Source organism: Malaya genurostris, chromosome 3 (assembly GCF_030247185.1).
Source record: "Malaya genurostris strain Urasoe2022 chromosome 3, Malgen_1.1, whole genome shotgun sequence".
NCBI lineage: Eukaryota > Metazoa > Arthropoda > Insecta > Diptera > Culicidae > Malaya > Malaya genurostris.
The window spans coordinates 277,348,905-277,370,192 of NC_080572.1; the positions used below are offsets into that span (position 1 = coordinate 277,348,905).

At 36.9% G+C, this 21,288-nt stretch overlaps 1 protein-coding gene across 1 annotated transcript; it reads left to right on the forward strand.

The window, feature by feature from the left end:
- The first annotated feature begins 17,843 nt into the window (after window positions 1–17,843).
- Window positions 17,844–20,857, forward strand: LOC131438466 (polyserase-2-like). Its single transcript, XM_058608520.1, has 6 exons — window positions 17,844–18,992; window positions 19,046–19,276; window positions 19,340–19,413; window positions 19,470–19,558; window positions 19,623–19,849; window positions 19,912–20,857. Exons 1-6 carry the CDS (start codon window positions 18,320–18,322, stop codon window positions 20,397–20,399), a joined length of 1,782 nt encoding a protein of 593 aa, XP_058464503.1. The 5' UTR covers window positions 17,844–18,319; the 3' UTR covers window positions 20,400–20,857.
- The last annotated feature ends 431 nt before the right edge of the window (window positions 20,858–21,288 follow it).

The following is a 21,288-nucleotide window of genomic DNA, read 5'->3' on the forward strand; positions in this document are numbered from 1 at the left end:
TGTATGTAAATAACTCGTCTTTTAGTATCAATGCACGGTCCTGACATTTTACAATTATGCTATCATTAACTTAGGTTTCATTTTTTTTTTTTTTTTTTTTTTTTTTTTTTCTTTTTGCGAATTTATAGTACTATATTTGACAACGGCCCGATCAGGCGTGGTTGCCCCAATTCACTGTTGAATGTAGATGTCGAACAAAGCGCACTGAATGTGCATGGATTACTTACTCGATCAACATGATGAACATCCCCCTTCTGCCGATCATCTCCGAATTCTGGTAGTCACTTGGGTTTGCGTTCCGATGATGTCTTCCTTTGCCTCGCAAAGGACCACCGCTGTCACCTGCTGTCACTGTCACACATGCTTTTGTGAACTACTTGAATCAATCCGAATCAATTGGTGTCAAAATTAGTGTCCGAAATTATTTAATAAAAGTATGAAATATATTTTCATGAGATTGTTATGGAAGAAGAGAAAGGCATTATCACACCACTAGGTGGATTAAGAAGGGTTTTTCATATTGGGGACAGGTATAGTGTGATGGGTAAGTCGATGCCTTTTCACGCTATTTATAAATTTTAAATTTTTATAAGGCGCCTCATAGTAAAGTAAGTCGTATTCCCGACAAAGCAATCACAAAGTTCCTATTACTTCTATAAATCAATTTCATGCTAAATAACTTTTACTCGTTTTAATCTAAACTTTGCAGTATAATCATCTAGCTACAATTGAAGAAGCCTTTCGTCGCTATAATCATTTTTCTGGAATGTGTAGAAAAAAATATTGTTGTTCATGTTGACCAACCTACGTGCATCGAAAATATCGCAGTCATTTCTTATTAATTTCTTATTAATCATTTCAATAGGACCCCTTGATGAGCTCGGTTCACTGTTCAAAAAGCAATAAGCATCTGTTCGCAATGATGCGTCGTAACTATGACAATGATTGTTTATGTTTGAAAAAATATCAAGTTACAGTATGAACGATATTGTGCAATTTTGCTTCATATCTAAGGATTTTTAAAATAAGAAAATAAAACCTACTTAGAACCAGTGTTGGTACCAGTGCAGTAAAACTTCATTCAATTCAATTGAAACTGAATGTGGAACACATTGACGATCTCTCCACTGAAGTAAACTTCACTTTCTGACACACACAATGTTTACTGACGGCCCGAACGAGCAGCATTCAGTTCATCACTCGTTTCTCTTCAATCGAGGTTCAGTTTAACTACCGTCAGTTGATCACTTGAAGTAACAAAATATCTCTTTTAATAGTCTGAGAGCGGCCTTCAAATGAGGTTCATATAAACATTCGAATTGGTTTAAGATAATAGATGAAAGACTAATCAGATAGCTGAAATATCAATCACAGAATACACATAAATTAATTGTTTCCTCCTTCAGTTTTCATTTTTAATACTTTACTCCATTTATAATTCTATTCGTTCGAATCTGATTACTACCAAGAGCGAAGACAATGAAGCAGCTCTACTACTTGGCACTTGAAACCGAGCAAGCAAAACTTCAAATGACTAGGTTCGATTATTCAACTGACGATTAATTCTGGGAGCTTCACTTGAAAATGGCAGCAAAAGTCAAATGAATTAGTAGGGATACGATGACGGTCAGCGGCCATAAATTTTATTTTCATCTTATATTATTCGATTGAAAATGAAATTTTACCGCACTGGTTGGTACAACATTTTCAATCCGGTAGAAGATGCTACAAGAACTCGAGTCTCTCAATGCATGAACCGCGAGAGAATTTTTCTATATTTCTTCGCTCCACTTCATAGTCTGAGAATTTCACGGCCCTTTAGGAAAAATACAGTCTGATAATGATTGGTGCTGTGTGGAATCTACCAAGAAAGAATCGCAAGTTGACAATTATCGCAGAAAATCGAATCGATGATTCGACTTGATGATTCTCATATTAGTTGCAATATTTCACATACATTTTCATAGACATAACTTATCCAAAGGTTATATGCACATAATTAGAATAAGCGGCAATAGTAAAATGATTCTATCGCAATTATCCACTGCTCATACAGAATCGGATCGCGAAACGAGAATCAGCGACCGTTCGTTGCTTCATAGAGAATCCACACAGCAGCGAGTTAACCTTTGAATCTCGACAGAAATTCACTCTCGCATTGGTGTCTATTCTATGTTAAATGAACCATGCCGGTTTTTTTGTTGCTGCGATGATATCCGTCTCTCTTTGATGACACTGATTGAATCGTGTGAAGAGTTGCTAGTGAGCGTTCTTTGATACGATAAAAGCCATCCTTACTTAGAACTGTTGCGTAGAGTTTATTTAGTTTGCTATTACCTCATCACACGAAGCATTAAAGTCAGTTGAAGCAAGCAATCATTGTGTGCTGAATGTAAACATATGTTTGTTTCCTTTCTAACTTGTATTGTTTCCATGGCATTTTGTCGGAACTAGTCGACGCTTATTAACGAAGTGTCAATAAAATTACATTATTACTGAGCCAACTGGTTCACAATTATTGACCCAACATTTTCCACGAATCGTACGGAACATTTTAATCCTGAGTTTATCTTTGTCTGAAGCGTGATGGAAATTCAGCATAGAAATATCATCGGAGAGTCTTCTCCCTTCCGATTACTTCTTTAGTGATATTTCTGTGGGTGAACATTTGTCATCAAGATTCGCTGAAACAAAAAATCACTTTTAAACTTCGACTTTCAGAGTTTTGTGGATGGCTTGTTTCATAAATTCATATCTTGGAAGTGATTTTTCAGTCAATGCGTTTTTTTCAGAAAATCTCTTGAACTGATTATTTCACGAGTGATAATGAAATGAACTTTTTCTGACCATGATTTTCCCAACCCTGGTTGCATGTACAATATTGCACACTGAAGGCGCTTTCGGAATGTGCAGTTGATTTCATGTTTGGAAAGCTCTACGTTAGACCTGCGTTTTTTTGACTCAAGAGTCGGTACGTTTTGTCTATTATCTGTTGTACGGCTCTACATTTTAGGCCAAAAATGATCGTTCGTATCTTGTAATCAAAATCTAATCCATGACGACTACTGTCGTTACACTTCTGTTATCGTTTCAGTAATCTCAGTCGATCTGGTAAATCGATACGCGAATGCGGACTGATAATAGATGTAGAATCGAATCGGGAATATACCTATCATAGAAATGTGGACAGGAATGGTGGCTGTCAATAACTTGTTTTAAGCTTAGCCGGCGAACGACCGTAACTAGGTTAAAGACGGGTATAACTAAACGACATACAAAAAAATTGTTTTGAGCAATTTTAAAGTAAATCTTTTAAAGTAAAATTTTTAAAGTTTTTCTATGGTCAAAAAACAACGATTCGGCGTCACTCCAAGCAACATAGCCTATCAGAGACGACCTTTGAACCAAAATTTGCATAAACCGCTCTTTTCTATTTTCGCCATAGCGCACCGGCAAGGACATATCCAAACTTCTCCGAATGATCATAAAATCACATTCGTATCGTCATTCTCACTCACTTCGATTCAACCGAAAGCTTCCCAAGACACCCACGACTTATTGTCACCTGCAGTGTGAAAAAAAACCGCTCTTGGCATAGTGCGTGTGTGTGCGTGTGCAGAAGCCGCCGAATCGGTGATCACCGGTTACCTAATTGCTAATCACACACTTGAACGCCTGCGCCTACAACAAAATCACCGGATCAAGCTATCTTTCGCAACGAATCGATCAATTCGATCAATATGGACAATCAATGATGGTGTGCTGATGCACCGTACCGACCTACGGATCATCATCTACGAAGGGCGGAGGGTAAGTCCGATTACCAGGATCGGGTTTTTTTTTCTCCCTCTGAGTAATATCTGTGTGAAGGCCAATGACCGCACATCTTCTGCATCGCTCGCAGCCTCCTCATGCCACACGAACAAGCTCTCAAGGCCCGGCAGGGAGGGCTGAAATGCTTCCCCTGTGGCATAATAACATTATGATTGAGTTTTGGTTACGGTGCTGTCAATAGTACCAATAGTGTCTAAGGAATTCCATAGCCCATTCGAAAAATGTGTTATGCTTAATTTGCTAGGCCTATGATCCTCCCGCCTCCGTGTGTAATTATCTGCTGCCTACTCAAGCCGAATCCCTCGGATGGAGCACTTCAAGCCTGCTCCTCACGGCTGACGGTGTCAGTGCAGGTTGTCATTTCGGGTGCTTACAGTTGTAATTCATAGCAAGTTATTTCGTTACCGCAGCTCCTAGACCGGTCCTCCTCTCGGCTCGTCTCGTCTTCTCTGTGGTGGTGGTTCCAGAGGTTAATCTGATGTGTTCTCGGTGCGGTCGGCGGATGCGCGACTGACCCAGATGGATCGGACGCCGTCGAACAACGACAAGCAAGCTGTAAAGCAATTTCTGATAAGTCACCGGTGGAGGCGAAAGAAAAAAAAACGGCAAATGCTAAACAGAAATCTATTAGATAAAATTAGCACTTTGCACATGGTAAAGTTCAACGACTAACAGCCGGTTCCAAATTAATTACCTACCACGATGTAAGCGGCCACTATTGACTGAGATGAGTTGAAAGATTATTATCGACGATGGCGGTGACCAGATATTGGCGACCAGGCGAGTTCTGCTTCGCCTAATAAAAAGTTATCACCTGACCGTACCGTAACGCAACGCTGTGTGTTTCGAAACATCGCTTTCAAGATGAAATTGCGATTTTAACGTATTTTTTTTGAAAATTTTCTATATAATCAGCCCCAATATCGGACACATTAAAGTTCAGAATTAATTTGAAGGCTAGATTGACTCAATGTGATATAAACAGGTGGGGCAGACCACATCGCTTGCTTGCGTTGGTACCCAAAAAATTGTAAATAGTTCGGTATGACGACATACATAAAAAATAAGCATGCTTTCATTCAATGCCAACTAGTCCGAACGATGTGACGAAAGCAAGCACGTGGTTTTTAGTTTTATTTGACTTGCTGAAGCAAAGTTAAGTTCACTAACACAAAAGAGTTGTGTTTGCCCCACCTGTTTCTACCACATTGAGATTGACTTACTTTACCATGGGGTGCCTTTTCAAAATTTACTCTCTGAGAGAGTGATAAGTTTTTGATCGTGAATATCTCTTGTTGTATCTAACGAATCAACATAATTTCTACTACATGCAATCAGAAATATGATCACAATTTAATGATAAAATTTTCAGTTTTGTGACATAATCTCAAATAATTCAAAATTAAACTTTTCTGAAATGTTTGGTATAAACGAGTATCAAAGAGGATAATTCATAAGGCGCGTTTGACTTTCTCGTATTTTTAAAGCTCATAGGTCAGTGATCTGTGAAAGGATTTATATAATCTAACTACCAATAGAATCGAAATTTTTCAACTTAAACGTGTATAGCAAAAGCATTGAAGTATTTCAATAGTATACTATTGAAAAACCTGTCTCATTTGACCCATGTCAACACCAGCCAATCAGAAAGCGTTCTGAGGAAGAGAACAAAATATCTGCTGCTGTACAACAAATCGTTCGAGAAAAATGTTCCGAAAAGTGGTGAATATCGTAGTGAGTTCCTCAATTTGGTCCTTCTGAATGCTAGAAACGAATCCCTACAGCATATTGAAAGTTTCTTTCAATAAATTATGCAAATCCGAAATGAAATAATCGACATTAAAATTCTGTGTCGTCTGCGCAGCTAGTTTCGCTTTCGACAAGAGCGATTACGTCACAGCTGCCAGTAAATAGCATTGGTGAAAAAACAACGGTGGAGAGCATTACACAAAATCAGCCGTTCTAATGGCTCTAAAAGTTTTCTAATGAACTATTAGGATTTGTTGTTTGCAAATCGAAGGTAATTATCCTCAGTTTAGTGCAAATCAAGAACAGTTTGGTTAGATTTGTGCACTTTTCGCTGTGTGAAATTCCCAGTAATCGAGATCAAGTGAAGCCTACTTTGTTTTTGCGAAAAATGTTCCAGAGTTTAATGTCGTAGAGAATTACGCAATTTGACTCTCCTGAATGCTAGAAACGAATCCCTATAGCGTATTGATAGTTTCGTTCAATAAATTAGGCCTATTGTACAATTGATTAACCCAGCGAATTAATGTTTTCTTTATTGGAAGATTATAATCGGTTGTAAACGCTACACCTACACCAACCATATTAGTATTGCACCTACGTACAACAGTTCAGCCTGGAAATAGATGACGGAAGTCAGCGGCATCCATCGGAATTCGTATTCAACTCATCACTCTCCATCACAAACGCTTTCACAAAAGGTTCTTTCCAGAGCCACCATTATTTTATTATAAAGAACTATACTCGTTATTTCATAATATTTGTGTTTCAGAATGTTAAATGTAACTAATCTGTACTTTAGTTTAGGTGCATCGTTTAAAATTCTACATACAATTTCATACAATTGATCAACTAATTGATATTCGGAAGTGTTAAGGAACATGTCAGTTGTTTTCGTATTCACGACATCCAGTTATGTCTCTGACATTACCCACCCGCCCTTTTTTTACCATTAGAAATATAAATTCATTACGAACAAAATCCATTTGAAACGATGGAAAATCGAATATTCTATTCAAAGTTATTACACCCAAACCTCCGTTTACGAACACTTTTTTTACGTTACCTCTTTTTACGAACCAAATCCCAAATAATGTAAACTTTTTTTACGAACCAACTTCGTAAAAAGAGGTTTTTGCATCCAATGAAAACAATTTCTGGCTCCATGGAAATTACTACAATATGGGTATTTTCAGAACGGGATTGATGAGTAGATGACGGAAAACGATGTTTGAGGTGGTTCGGAAATGTTTGAACGCGCTACAAAAATCAAAATGGTGAGTTCAGTTGTTTCGGTATTCTTTGACGATCATTACGATATGATTATATAACGTTTAAAAAGATATTATGCTTCTGACAAAGATGTTTCCTGCTTATAATTATTGTTTGAATATTGCACTATATTTTCGAAATGACCATAACAAGTATACGTCTGAACAGCTATTTTTTTTTTATTCAATAATATATATTAAGGCACACTGCGTTAAGCTATGAGATGCCGAGGGCATTAATTTTACTACTTAAAATTAGAGTAATTTCTTCTATTTCGTGATGTGATTTCGAGGAGATCACATTTGAAGGATGTAGTCTCCAACTAGTCATCGGCAGCGGCTGGTCGGTTGGAACTTGTACGCTGAATTATCCTGGTGACGTTGGTACGCATCGATGGTTTTCGTATTCTTACGTGTGGGTCCGCGGGAAACACCCCCAGGCAACGAGATCCCGGCGGGTGGCCCGCGTGTTGATCATCGACTGAAAGGAAAAACAGAAAGGTGAAACAGAGAGAAATAAATGTTGTTGGAAAAAGGGGTAAGAAAGCGAAATTACTTAGCTCAGCGAAAAGATCTAATTAGTTCACGTCGAGATAGTGAAGAGACGAAAGAAGGGGGAGCAAAACAAAATTAGTGTCAGCACAAATATCTTGTTAGTTCCGAAGTAGATGGTGAACAGATGTTTGATGAGGAGTTGCGAGCGGATGTTAGGATCGAGGTTGAACTGAAATATCATCGGGGGATAAGAGAAGATTTTCTAAGGAATACTAGTTCATTTTGCAAAAAAGCAAGGACTTGTTTTGCATCTGAACAGCTATAATAATTTCATATTGTTATAGTTATATTGTATGCTTTCAATATTTTATTGAACAACTGGAAGTCTCAATCTAATATTTGAAAGCAACCACAAACATTAAAATTTGATTTCAAATCAATGACCGTGTTCTCCAATTTTTTCTATTTTCATTTTATAATTTCACTTGTTTTAGTGTACGTGATAAAGTCGAAAATAGTACTATTACTATCATCACGACACATTTGTTTTTATTTAAACTTGTCAAAATCTCATGTCAACTGGCCCGTCGGAATATGATTTAACAGTTTGTAAGCCATTGAGAAAAAGGGATATTATTTGGATCAAGTGTTAGAGTCAGTTAGACAACCACATGACACTGAATTTCTAACATTTATGAGCAATTCCAGAAATAAATAGCAGATAAACTAGCAGGATCTACTTTCTCCGAATCAGATGAAACAATGTACACCTCTTCAGTATGCCAATCTCTTCTTCCTGATAAAGAAACCTTTTCGACTCAATATTAATTTTTAGATGGTCGAAATTTAAAACCGTAACTAACCACTTCAAACATCGTTTTCCGTCAACTACTCATCAATCACGTTCCGAAAATACCCACATTGTAAAGGTTTTTAGGAATATTGATAAACCGGAAGTCGCCATCTTGGATTTCCGAACCACTTCAAACATCGTTATCCGTCATCTACTCACCAATTCCGGTTCGAAAATACCCACATTGTAAGGATGTTTATGGAATATCGATAAACCGGAAATCGTCATCTTGGATTTTGAACCGACCTCAAACATCATTTTCTAGCACCCACTTATCACAACCGTTCCGAAAATGGCCATGTGATTGGGGGTTTCCACATTCATTACACAAAACTTTTTTTACGAAGTAAATACCAAATAACGTAAACTTTTTTACGAACCAAATCCCAAATAACATTAACTCCATTTACGAACCTCCGTTTAGTTCGTAAATGGAGGTTTCAGTGGCAAGAAGCAAGATCTAGCCAGAAGACAACAGGATCCTTGTGGCTTCGAATCATGGGTAGAAGTCGTTTTTGTAAACATTCCTTGATGTATATTTCGCTGTTCATTGAAGCAGTGGTGATGAAGGGTTTCGAAATCTTACCGCAGCTACAAATTGCTTGCCAGATCATAGCTTTCTTACCAAATTTTACGACTTCAATCGATGTCTCGGACTGGTTTAACACTTGCCCTTCTCGCACCGTATAATATTGTGGTCCCGACAAGGATTTGTAATCGAGTTTCACTTAGGTTTCGTCGTCCATGATTATGCAGTTCAAGCTTCCAGCAAGAATCGTATTGTACAGCTTTCGAAACCTCTGCCTGATCGATGCTTCTTGTTTCGGATTACGTTTTGGTTGTTTCTGCTTCTTATAGGTTCGAAGATTCAAACCTTCTATAGCACGAAGAACATTTGACTTCGAAGTGACCACTTTTTTAGCCACATCCCGAACTGAAACCTTCTTCTTTTGCTCGAACGCCTTCAGTATACGTTTATCAAACTGAGGGTTAGCAGGACCTTTTTTTCGACCAGTTTTCGGTTTATCCTCAAAGGTGTTATCCTTACCGAACTTCCTGATTGCATTTCGCGCGGCTTTTTCGCTTACTCCTTCCGTTTTTGCTATCTTTCTCAGTGACAGTCCATTTTTACCCAATTTTTCGACGTTGTTCTGCTAAAAGTCCACGCATTTCGAAACAAACTAATGAAAACGAATAAACAACTGCGCAAGTGGTTAGAGAAGAGTGTAAACAACTGGACGCAGCCATGAAAATTGACAGATTCTGAACCATTGCGAAATGGCAGCGGTTTTTGGTTGCGTCCATACTTTCTGGGACAGTCTTTATGGCCAGCCAAAGTAAGCGTTCTCACTTTTTTTCAACAGACTTTAGTTGGAACTTTTTATAATAACTTTGAATAGAATATTCGGTTTTCCATTGTTTCAAATGGATTTTATTCCGAATGAGTTTTTCTTTCTAATGGAAAAATAGTTTTGAAATCGGTACAAAAATGGCTAAGATATAGTCAGTCAAAACAAGCGTTTCCACTTTTTTACCCTCTTTACCGAAGTGTTAATGAAGATACAAACGGCAGCAGCATGTTTGCAAAACCAGGATGCTGCAAAAAAATTGTTTCATTTAAAACTTATTTTGCTTGAATAATATTTAAAAAATAGTTCAATCACAGGGAAATAAAAATTCTCATATTTTCGTGTGCTATTCGTCGCAGGAGTCTCGCGTAAAACTTTTCCTTGGTTGAAAATGTATTCGTCACGACGTTCCTCAACGTGATGACGTGATGATCATATCGCTTGAAAATGGTTTTTAAGGGCTGAGGACAGTATCGTAAAGTGGTAGGTTTTTGCTATTTTCCCGTTTCAAATTAAATTTTCTTGGAAACGGACCAAAATATAGAAAAACTCACCTGACAATGTCTTCAAAATTTAGTTGGCACTGCGGACGCTGTTGGGAGATATTTACTTAGCCTATTGAGCATCGGTGTTAGGTTCCCACTTTACCACCACTGGAAATGAATTGGAAAGAGTATAAATATTACAACTTTCTATATTAGGCCACTCAGCGCTCGTTGAGGATATCCAAAAGTAATAAACTTTAATTGCAATTAATGGACTAATCAATATAGCATCGAATATACAAAAGTCAACATATTCACAATTTTTCATATTGCATCACCCTAAACCGCGGCGTTCGGTTCGCAATTTACCACCACTGATTATAAATGTAAATGGGTGAACGTTTTGAACACACCGTACATTCATAAAATTTAGCTGAATTATGACAATATGCTTATTAAGAAAAAAGAGCAACAGAAACTTGGAATTTGGATATGGAGAAGAGGGTTGACGAAATAATAATATGGAAAAATAATCGTAATGTAGCACTTTATTCCATAGTCTTCATAAAGCGTCTACAAAAACAAACAAAAACGATTGAAAATAGCAAATTGAAAGAAAAAAATATTGAAGCAACGTTCGCTGTCACTCCCAGTCTATGTTCGTTCGAGTAGATCGAATTGAATTGGTACAGATCATATAAATAGAATGACTATAGTCTTCCTCGTTGAGTGTGAAACCGTGGCTTTCACTCCAGTGCACCACTTCGAACTGCGTCAATAATATTGACAACTACCGTTCAATCTCAATTCTCATCTGCATGAACAGAGACTGCTACTGGAAAGCACCAGGAGAACACCCTTCATTTAGTATCGACATATCAATCTCATTTGTTTTTATGATATAATGTTTATGCATTTCTGTGAACGCCTCACCAATGCTTTCTTAAAGTGGGAAAAAGTCATTGAATAATCAATGAGAGAACTGTCAATTGATGCATTAATGTAGTGTCATTTTTCTAGTCAATCAATAACTTCGGGTCTTGTGTGTTAAAGCCCTTGCTTTTCTTTTCAGTGATATACTTATACAGAAGAATAAATTAGTACAGTCGGATTCATGAGGTAGTATTCAATGCTCAAAAGCGAGAAACTTTTTGCAAAACATTGAAAAGAAATGTATACCCTAGAGCTGGATTCAAATCTTCTTGTCAAACTTATCCGGGGAAGCTCTGGGAACGTGAGTATGACCTACACAGAAAGATATAATGAAATTAACACGACGAATCATTAGAAATGTGGAATAGACATCAGTTGAATCGAAAGATTCATAGAAAACTATCATCGATGTTAAACTAGATTGCATTGATTCTTTAATTAATAGGATCGTATCTTTCACTTATCGCTTAGTTCTGTGTTTAAATTATATTGAAATGTACAGAGTTATAAAGTGACTTTATGTTTAATTTTCTGCCTCAATTATGTGCATGAAATTAGATAAATTCACAAAATATTTTAACCTGCACAGATAAAAATATTTACATCTATTTTCATGCACATATTTGGAGCAGGAAATTGGATATTAAGTTATTTCTCAGAACTTTTAAATATACTAATAAAAGTAAAACTAAGCGTAAATTAAAATTTGTTGCATAGTTCATTGAAAAATCAAAGCAATTCGAAAATCAAAGCAATCTATTTCGAAGTATCATTGAATTACATGTCGTGTAATTTTCATTATTTTTTTCTGAGTGTGTACGGTCTAATAATATTCAAACTACCATAAGGTTATGACTATGACTATAGAAAATGAACGAAAATATGTTTTTAATCAAGCTCTTGTGATATGGAAATAAATGGTGAACGTTGTTTTTAAATTATGAATGATAATCCAACCACATTTTAGGTGTGATATTTCACGGTTTCCAAATGTATAAGGTCACTAGTTGATCTTTGACTCCTTCTGAGCATGGTGGCAGATCATTAATATTGATTAAGGAATACCATTATGACACGATTAAATTTCAGTTTTCGATGTACGAGAAGAATCTGATCCCGCACAAGAGCCAACGGAAAAGACATCGTGCAATTACAAATTCCAAAAATGTTACACAACCATGAGTATTTCACTAATGTACAACCTAAGGCACATAAATCGCTAGTATCACTGAAAAGCGAAAGAATCGTAAAACATTGTCTCCAGCATCCCGTCTAAACAACCAACGTTTAGAACGACTGAACGTATATTACGGTTCGTCGCTTGCTCTAATCAGTGAATTGAAGTCTTCCGTTTACCACTGCGACAAAGCGGTTCACTTTCGAGATGTTCGAAAAATACAACTAATTTCGTTACGTTTCTTTTCGGTAACGTTCTTTCCTGGCTATCATTTACAACCTGTTGCATACCTTTAGGCTAATAAATGTGGTGAATTTGTGCTTGACATATTCACAATGCAATATGTGATAACTGTACGCTACCTTTTGGTACCAAGGTGGACAGATGATCAGCGATGTCAGATCTAAGGGAATCTCCGTAAATTTTCTACGGACATATGGATCCGTAGACAAAATCTATGGGGATGGGCACAAGTTTTGTCTGGCGAGCAAAAATAAAAGCTTTCCACTGCTAGAGCTTCCGAGAAAAATGCCAATCTACGTAAGTGACACTACTACTATCTGGCATCGCTGCAGATGATATCAAAACCGCATGTTGGCAAGCGAGCTCCAGATTAATATCCTTTTTGTTTATTGCTTGACAAATCTAGCAAATGGGAACTTGATTTGTTATTATAATATATCAAATACCAGAGACGAACCAGCCTCCGGTTAAAAGTCTATTTAATAAAGAAAACTAAAATCATTCAATTCAATTCAATCGATTGGCTTTTCAGTCACTAGAGGATTGAAAAGAATATTTTTGCTTTAACACCCAAATTTTTATTTGAGTCTCCTTCAGGGGAAAAAACAGATTATCGATTTCCTCTGAAGAAACGCCAATCAATAGCGCTAGGTGTTCATACAAAAATATTCGTTTTTATCCAATAGTGACTGAAAATCCGATCACCACAAAGTAGTTTTAAAGAATCCAGTCGATAGTTTTCTGAAGTTATATGTATGTGTATTGACAAACTTGCTAGTAATGTATATGCCTGAGTTTAGTAGCAAGCATAGATTCTTTTTCTAAAAAACGATTTAGGATAAGAAATCATTCATGTACGTGAAAGTATTCAATTTCATTATCAATTTTAAAACTGTTGAAATAAGAAATTACTGGATTACTGACTGTCGATATATTGCATTCCAATTCATTGTCATCTTCGAATAAGTAAAGGGTTGTAATATTCTAATTTTTCTTTGTGTTAATGTTATATGAAATTTTTACTCGCGATATAATGCCATCAAACCCACCGTGCATTTCTCACACCACCACAATATGAAACAGCTGCGCGCAAGCAATACAGAAAACGGTAAAAAGTTTATGAAATTCACTGAAAACCAGCGAATCTTTTACGTTTTAATGGGCCCGGGGGCAAGATTTATTTGTGTGCCCCTAACAAACTGAATGACCTTTTTTTTGTTCAGTGGGGGATAGTTTTCAAAGCTTCTATAAAACCTTTTACCTGTACTAACAACTGAACTAGAAATCCCTCAATACTACTTTCAAACGTTCTCTTTAAATCATTATTGTCATTTCAATTCTTTCATAAATCTAGTTCTGTGTGTTTGTGTTCATTGAACGACAATTCCCTTCAGAGCAAATTTCATGGTTCTAAAGTACATTTATTTACGCATTTGTTGTGAACTATTTGACATCGAATTAACTATGAAACACAACAACGAGGAAATATGATTGGTTTTTAGGATTCATTTTCAGAACGTATGCACAAAACTACAAAAAATGACGATAACTCACAAAAATTTATTATTATAAATCATGAAAACTTTCGCAAAAACCGCATTTATTTCAAGGCGATTCGTTATAATTCTTATTTTTACCAATACATTCACGATAAAAATGAAAGCTTACGAAGTTTTTACATTTAGAAAAAGCCTCAAACTACGAGTTAAAACATTCTTACTGATTGCATTCAAAACCGACATGACACACACATATTCAAAAAAAAATCTAAATGACAGTTCATACTTTGCGGAATTCATTCCATATAAAGGCTGATAATGGAAATAAATTGGTTATTCTGGACAAAGAAGAATATAATGCCCAGATAACCCGCAAAATCGTAAATGGCCCCTATAGTACTCGTAAAAGACTCCATCAACCTGTTAGAAGATTGATTATTTCAGCAATACACCAGTAGTTTATGGAAAAGTAAAGTGAGAGCTAATCTCAACCTAACTTGTCTTTGCATGGACGTGAATTGCTTCAAATTTAGAGTTCTATGAACAATTACAGGGAGCCCCGATGGATAATCCTCTCTCCCGCTTTCTTGTGTAAATTGTTTATGGCGAACCTTGAAGAAAAATTAGCGAAACAAGGATTTTTACCTAATCGCTGGTTTTGGTGATATATTCTGCATCATAAAACGGGGTAGCCTAACTAGCTTGAAATTCACTTGTGAAGAAAATAATAACAGAAGCTTACTATTCTTAGACATTCTCATCATGACGAAGGCGGCAAACCTATCTTTTCAAATTTATAGGAAGCCAACCAATACGGAGAGAATTATACCTTATATTTCAAATCATCAGAATGAAATGGCAGCTTTTCACAAAATGATTCATAGAATGCTTACCCTACCGCTGGGAAAAAAATGCTGTATTGGGAAAGTGATTGCCATAGTATTTCAAGTCCAAAGTAGCTGAACATGCCTTCATTGGACTTACGATGAATGACATAAATGTTGGATGTTGAAACCACATTTCAAGTTGCATACTAAATATGTAGAACGGACAAACATAGGAAATATAGAAACATTCTAAGCTACTACCTGCAATAAAACAGTAAACGATTAACCGGAACTAGTACAAAAGAGACAGCATCGCAAAACAGAACTGATATTACTCCTCTACAATTGATCTGGTTCTAACAGATCAAAGTCACATTTGTAGTGAACCGATTACACATGCTGACTTTGACTCAGATCATCTTCCTGTAACATTCAGACTTTCCAACGAAGCTATAATTAATCTAGTGAGTTCTATATTCAACTATCATAGAACTAATTATTTTAAATACAGATCCCACATTGAAAATTATGTGGATCATGAAATTATTCTACAAAATTCTGCAGACATTGACACCGCAATAGATAATTTGAATCATTACATTATCGAAGCTAGAAATCTTTCAGTTCTCAAAGCTCAAACTAAATTAAATTCTCCTATCATCAATGACAATCTTCAACTGCTCGTTCGGTTGAAGAATGTTCGTCGACGATAATATCAACGTTCTCGTGATCCTGCTATGATCAATTACTTCTTACAACAGACGGAAAAATTAAAAAACTTGCTCAGCAGTTCGAGAGTGTCCAAAATTTTACTTTGAACGTTGTGAGTCCTATTGAAAATGAAGTCTCACTGAAATATGATCATATTTCAACTCAAGTGTTATTAATATGATCAGTATCTAACGGGGAAACAGATTGGAAAACTGACATGTGAAAACAATGATGTAATGAAAACCGCGAAAATGTTACCGCAGAGACGGGACTCGAACCCGTAGCTAACTCCTAACCGGGGAAATTGTTTTACCAATTAAACTACCCTGCATATGAAAACACATGAAGAGAAAGCCCAATTGATTGGACGAAAACTAAGCATGCTTCGCTGTACTTAGCCACCACGGTATTCACTTACAGTCCCGTATCGACGGAAACAAATTCAACAGAAACACATAGACAAAAAAAAAGAGAAATAGACAAAAAAAAAACAAAAGTCTCGAATCAGTATCGACTCGTAATCATTGTATGTGTTTCTGTTGAATTTGTTTCCGTCGATACGGGACTGTAAGTGAATACCGTGGTGGCTAAGTACAGCGAAGCATGCTTAGTTTTCGTCCAATCAATTGGGCTTTCTCTTCATGTGTTTTCATATGCAGGGTAGTTTAATTGGTAAAACAATTTCCCCGGTTAGGAGTTAGCTACGGGTTCGAGTCCCGTCTATGCGGTAACATTTTCGCGGTTTTCATTACATCATTGTTTTCACATGTCAGTTTTTCAATCTGTTTCCCCGTTAGATACTGATCATATTAAAACTAGCTCAAGACGGCTCTACGTCTTAACAAAGACTAAAACAAATCGTTCAAGTGTTATTACCAAATGACATTATTGAGACGAATTTTGATGAAATTAAGTCAATTATTAGGAAACTTAAAAACATGAAGGCTCCTGGTAATGTTGGAATCTTTAATATTCCTAATTAAAATTTTCCCGATGTTGCCTTGAGACTCTTGGTTAAAATTTTCGACAAGTGCTTTTCATTAGCTTACTTCCCAAAAAAATGGAAAAACGCTAAAGTAATTCCTATCCTCAAACCTGTTAAAAACCCAGCAGAAGCATCAAGTTATCGACCAATTAGCTTACTTTCTTCTATTTTACATTTTATTCATACGGCCCAATATCTCAGTCTCCGGTCGTCAAATGGTGAGATAACTAAGTCCTCACAAGTCCCTATCTCATGCCTCCCCGAGCGTCTATGATGACATTTGGTCAATAGAACGGCGTCGACTGGGTGCTATCGCCTTCTGCGTTAGTAGCAGAATGAGAGGGTGCGAAATGGCTTGTAGGTTGAAGCCCATCGTAAAATGCAGTGTTTATCATAGTATATTACAACATATAATTCTGTTGTTTATTACATCATGTATTATTATTATTATTTTAATTATTATTATTATTATTATTATTATTATTATTAGAAGAGCGTAACTTACACTGCGACATTACCTGTTATATTGTATCATAGCATATTATTTCATATATTATCGTCTTACACTATTTTATGTTATTATATACTATGTTGTATGGTATTATACTGCATTGCATTATATCACATTATATTGTATTGCATTATGTTGTATTATATTATATTATATTATATTATAGGGTTTATTATGAGTAGTATTACATACCTCTGCGCAAAATATAAATTTGTTTTCCTTATAAGTTATCATTTTTAAAGTAACTTTTAACTAAATATCAAGATCGTCACAAGGTGAGCTTGGTTCTCACTGGTTCCTGTTTCATACCTACACGTGTGTCTGTGGTGACAAATGGTCTATGGAATGCGTTGATAATATAATATTTCGATATAAATTCAAGTAATATAATATCATAGCATATCGCAACATATCAGTCACTTGAAGGAAACTTGTTTCCTTCTGAAGGTTTGACATGAGTCTGACGCGCCCTTCTCAAACAAACCATCAGGCGGGTTCATAGCGGGGTTGTATAGCGATATGCTTCATCCATGCACTGGATATTATGGTTAGAAGAGCATCTTCTATTTCCGCGGAATACGAGTAAGTGACTCTACTTACGTATCCGCCCAACCCTTTTTGTTCGCTTTTCGGTAACAGCTATAGTAAGAAGGTGAATGGATGAGTCATATCGGGGCTACTGTAAGTCTACCCGCATCCACTGGCAAGTCCTTGAACTGATGGTGGCTTCACTTCACATCACATCACATCACACGGCCCAATATCTCAGTCACCACTCATAGTTACGATGCTCAGGCGCTTATTGTTTTGCTGTGAATAATAACTGAATAATAATAGGTATTCACGATATCCACGTTGCAAAGAGATATTACAGTTCTCAACAATCAAGGGTTGAGAACAGTTCACACTTAGCTCGTGAAGCAGTCAGTGCTGTCGAGCAGATCAGTTATAATTACGTTTGCAGCTTAGCAATATAGTCTCTCTATTCCATTCGAATTGCGGAGGCAGTCGGATCATTGCAATAATGATGTTTTGTGCTTAGTAGTGGCAATCGTTTAATTGGTGATCGAGTTCCCAATTCCTTTCGGTGGTGTTACTGGTTCGTTGATGTTTGTTATAATATAAAAACCACGATTCTTCAACCAAATCATATTCCCAGAAAATCATTTGATTTTAAAAGTGAAATGAACAGAGTTGTAGAAGTGCATGACGATGATTCACCGTCTGATTACCTTCGACAAGTATTCCCAAGATGTTATAAACAATAACAAAAAATATTATTTTTGCAACCACCTACGATCATACGAATGCGTTCCGTTATCAGCGCCAGCATTCCGATTGCAAACCTTGTCAGTTTCCGTACGTCATAGGAACTAAGTAGATTAGTACGATTCAACACAATGATCGTGAAAGTTGTGCTGCTGGTGATCATTTCCGTGCTCCCGTTGCTGGAAGCTGTCTCGATCAATGCTCTGTATCAGTGTGGAATTCGCAAGCGGTTTGGAGTTCAACTGGTGCACCATGGATGGATAGCCGAACTGGGACAGTGGCCATGGCATGTGGCCCTTTTTCATAGAAGCTCCAACGGCAGGGCTTACCGGTGTGGTGGTACTTTGATCGACGAACGTCACGTTCTAACGTCCGCACACTGCATCGTCCGATCCAACGGGTATCCGATGAAAGCCGTCGAACTGCTGGTACATCTTGGACAGCACGATCTACGGGAGCAGCCGATACACGTTCAAGTGATGAATGTCAGCGAGGTGCACATGCATCCGGAATTCGAACTCAACCGGAACGATATTACCTTACTCGTACTGAGTTCGGTTGTTCAGTATTCCGATTACGTGATTCCGATATGTTTGGACGCCTGGACCGGAAAGAACCCTCCGTCATTGGACGGGAATCGAGGTTGGATTACCGGGTGGGGTCAGTTAGAAAACGGGACACTTCCTCGGCTACTGCGAACCGCACAGATGCCCGTCGTAAGTCACCTACAGTGTCTGGAGAATGATCCGGTGCTGTTTGGACGATTTTTGAACCCAGCAGTGTTCTGCGCAGGCGACCGGAATGGTGAGATTGAATGGATATTTCGAATCAAAATTTCGAGTCCACATTTGTTACAGGAACGAGTGTCTGCAAAGGAGACAGTGGTGGCGGTATGTACTTCAGTGAAGGAGATCGATTCGTCCTGAAAGGAATTGTTTCATTTTCCGGCATGGATGAAAAAAGTAACTGTGATACTTCGAAATATATTGTTTTCGCAAATGTTGGTTGTTATCTGCAGTGGATTAAAAATCTAACCACCACGGATGGCAACGTTTTGAGAACAGCACCAAAGCGAATCAGTGAAATTGGTTTGTCAGTTGGTGGGGCAGTTAAATTTTCGTTGTTCATTAGGATTGTTTTTTTTTTTTCAGAATGCGACAGGTACCGGGGCATTGCAAAAAAGCGAGGTAACGGGATTTGCTACAACTCCCGGAGTCCTCATTCGGTAAATATGATGAAATAAAATATGTTCTTTCTGTAAATTAACCTGCTATTCGATAGGTTACGATCGTATACGAGGGAGACCTTACGGTATGCTCTGGAATTATCGTTAGTGAGAGCTATGTTCTATTTCCGTGTCATTGCAGTCGGTGAGTAAACAGAATTCTTATACTTCACTGAAGATCTAGTTTAAAATTTTGAATGTTATTCCAGCGGAAGTTTCGTACCGGAAATGGTCCGTATAGGATTTTCTTCATACAATATTGAAAACATAACTTGTCATCCGGAGTACAAAACTAGAAATATTCAACACGATCTCGCGCTGATCAAGCTAAACGGAACGGTTAGTTTATCGCCTTCAATTCTACCGACTTGCTTGGCTAATAATTGGACGGAAAATTTGTACGAAACTTTACTTGTGACGGGACATGTCGGAGCCGGTAAAATTTTCTTAATTTAACATGTGTCAAACGAATTAAAATTCCTCTTTGTTTCAAAACAGGCGAAGGGCAAGAATTTATAGAAAGTGTAGAGAATCGAGTGGTCGCCAAAGGTCAGTGTAATTTGCTGATTCCCAAGTATCGTGATAGTATTTCTGACGGCGAAATATGTGTGCTCAATAACGATCCCGAACGAACCGAAAGTGAGCGACTTCCGGGGGCTGCGCTGCAAACGATGAGCACCCGAACTTGTATGTTTAATCTGTTGGGTATACAAATAGCTACTTCCACGGATATTTTGACCAGAACGGAGCCTCTCGATCTGTACGCTCGGGTGGCGCATCATTTGGATTGGATGGAAAAGATTATTTGGAAGGTGGAAGTGCCTCAACGGGATGCATTGGAGAATTCAACTGAGCTTCCAGAGATTGCAGTTGAAAATATCACAATAGCCAATACTGATTTCGAGCAATCGACGAAATCGCATTTTTTAAATAGAGAATTTGTATTTCCTGACCATCCATTCCTGAACCGAAGCAGTCGTAGGTAGGAGATGACGGGGGACTAAAAATCCTAGTGAGTTAATTAAATTGAAATGATCACAAGAAATGAACGTCAATAAAAAACAGTTATTTTTTCAAAATATGTTTATTAAGGAACATTGCATTGTTATCTCCAAGATGCCAAGGGGATTTTCATATAATTACATAGTATACCACTAGGATGCTTTTAATTATATTTTACAAATATATGTTTTTAGCGGGTTATACATAGTAATTGTGGTATATTCGGTCAACGAGTTGTGCCAAGAGACGGTGTTGTGAAAACTTGATGTCAGATTTGAAACCCGGTGATCATTCTGGAGAGATCCAACCCAGTTGGAAAACAACAAAATTAGAGGGTTGTATTCAAGACACGACAGAGCACAATAACATTAAAAATGAAATGTTTCTAGGGTTCCCATAATAAATACGAAAATAAAGATGATAATGATGATGATACACTATACTAAAAACTTATTCAATTGACTAATTACAAACTTGCTCTAGTTTAAGCGCTTAGATTGTTAACGAATGATAAAATTGATAATTAGATTCTTTCTTGATAATTGATTCTATTCAATTTTGATCCCTTTCCACAAATTTTTACATTGTTAAGTTTTTGAATAACGTGCTTCAACTAGAAGTCAATTATGATGAATTCAAAGTTACTCGAAATCTCAATTTTAGTTACAAACAACCTAAAGATTTGAACCTGAACAAATAAAACTATTTTATTTTATGATAATAATTTTCGAGAAACGTACAAACTTATTAATTTTATAAACAGTTAATCGATCCAAGAGAAGATTTTATATATTTTAACGAAAAATGTTGTGTTGGAGTTTACACTCAGTAATAGTGTAATTTTATTAATCCTTCTTCAAAATCGTCGATAAT

Bases quoted from the DNA above. Each gene is read 5' to 3' on its own strand.
- LOC131438466 (XM_058608520.1), top strand. From the start codon at position 18,320: ATGATCGTGAAAGTTGTGCTGCTGGTGATCATTTCCGTGCTCCCGTTG. The intron at 18,993-19,045 runs GTGAGATTGAAT...CATTTGTTACAG, and splicing joins CTGCGCAGGCGACCGGAATG to GAACGAGTGTCTGCAAAGGA. The intron at 19,414-19,469 runs GTAAATATGATG...GCTATTCGATAG, and splicing joins ACTCCCGGAGTCCTCATTCG to GTTACGATCGTATACGAGGG.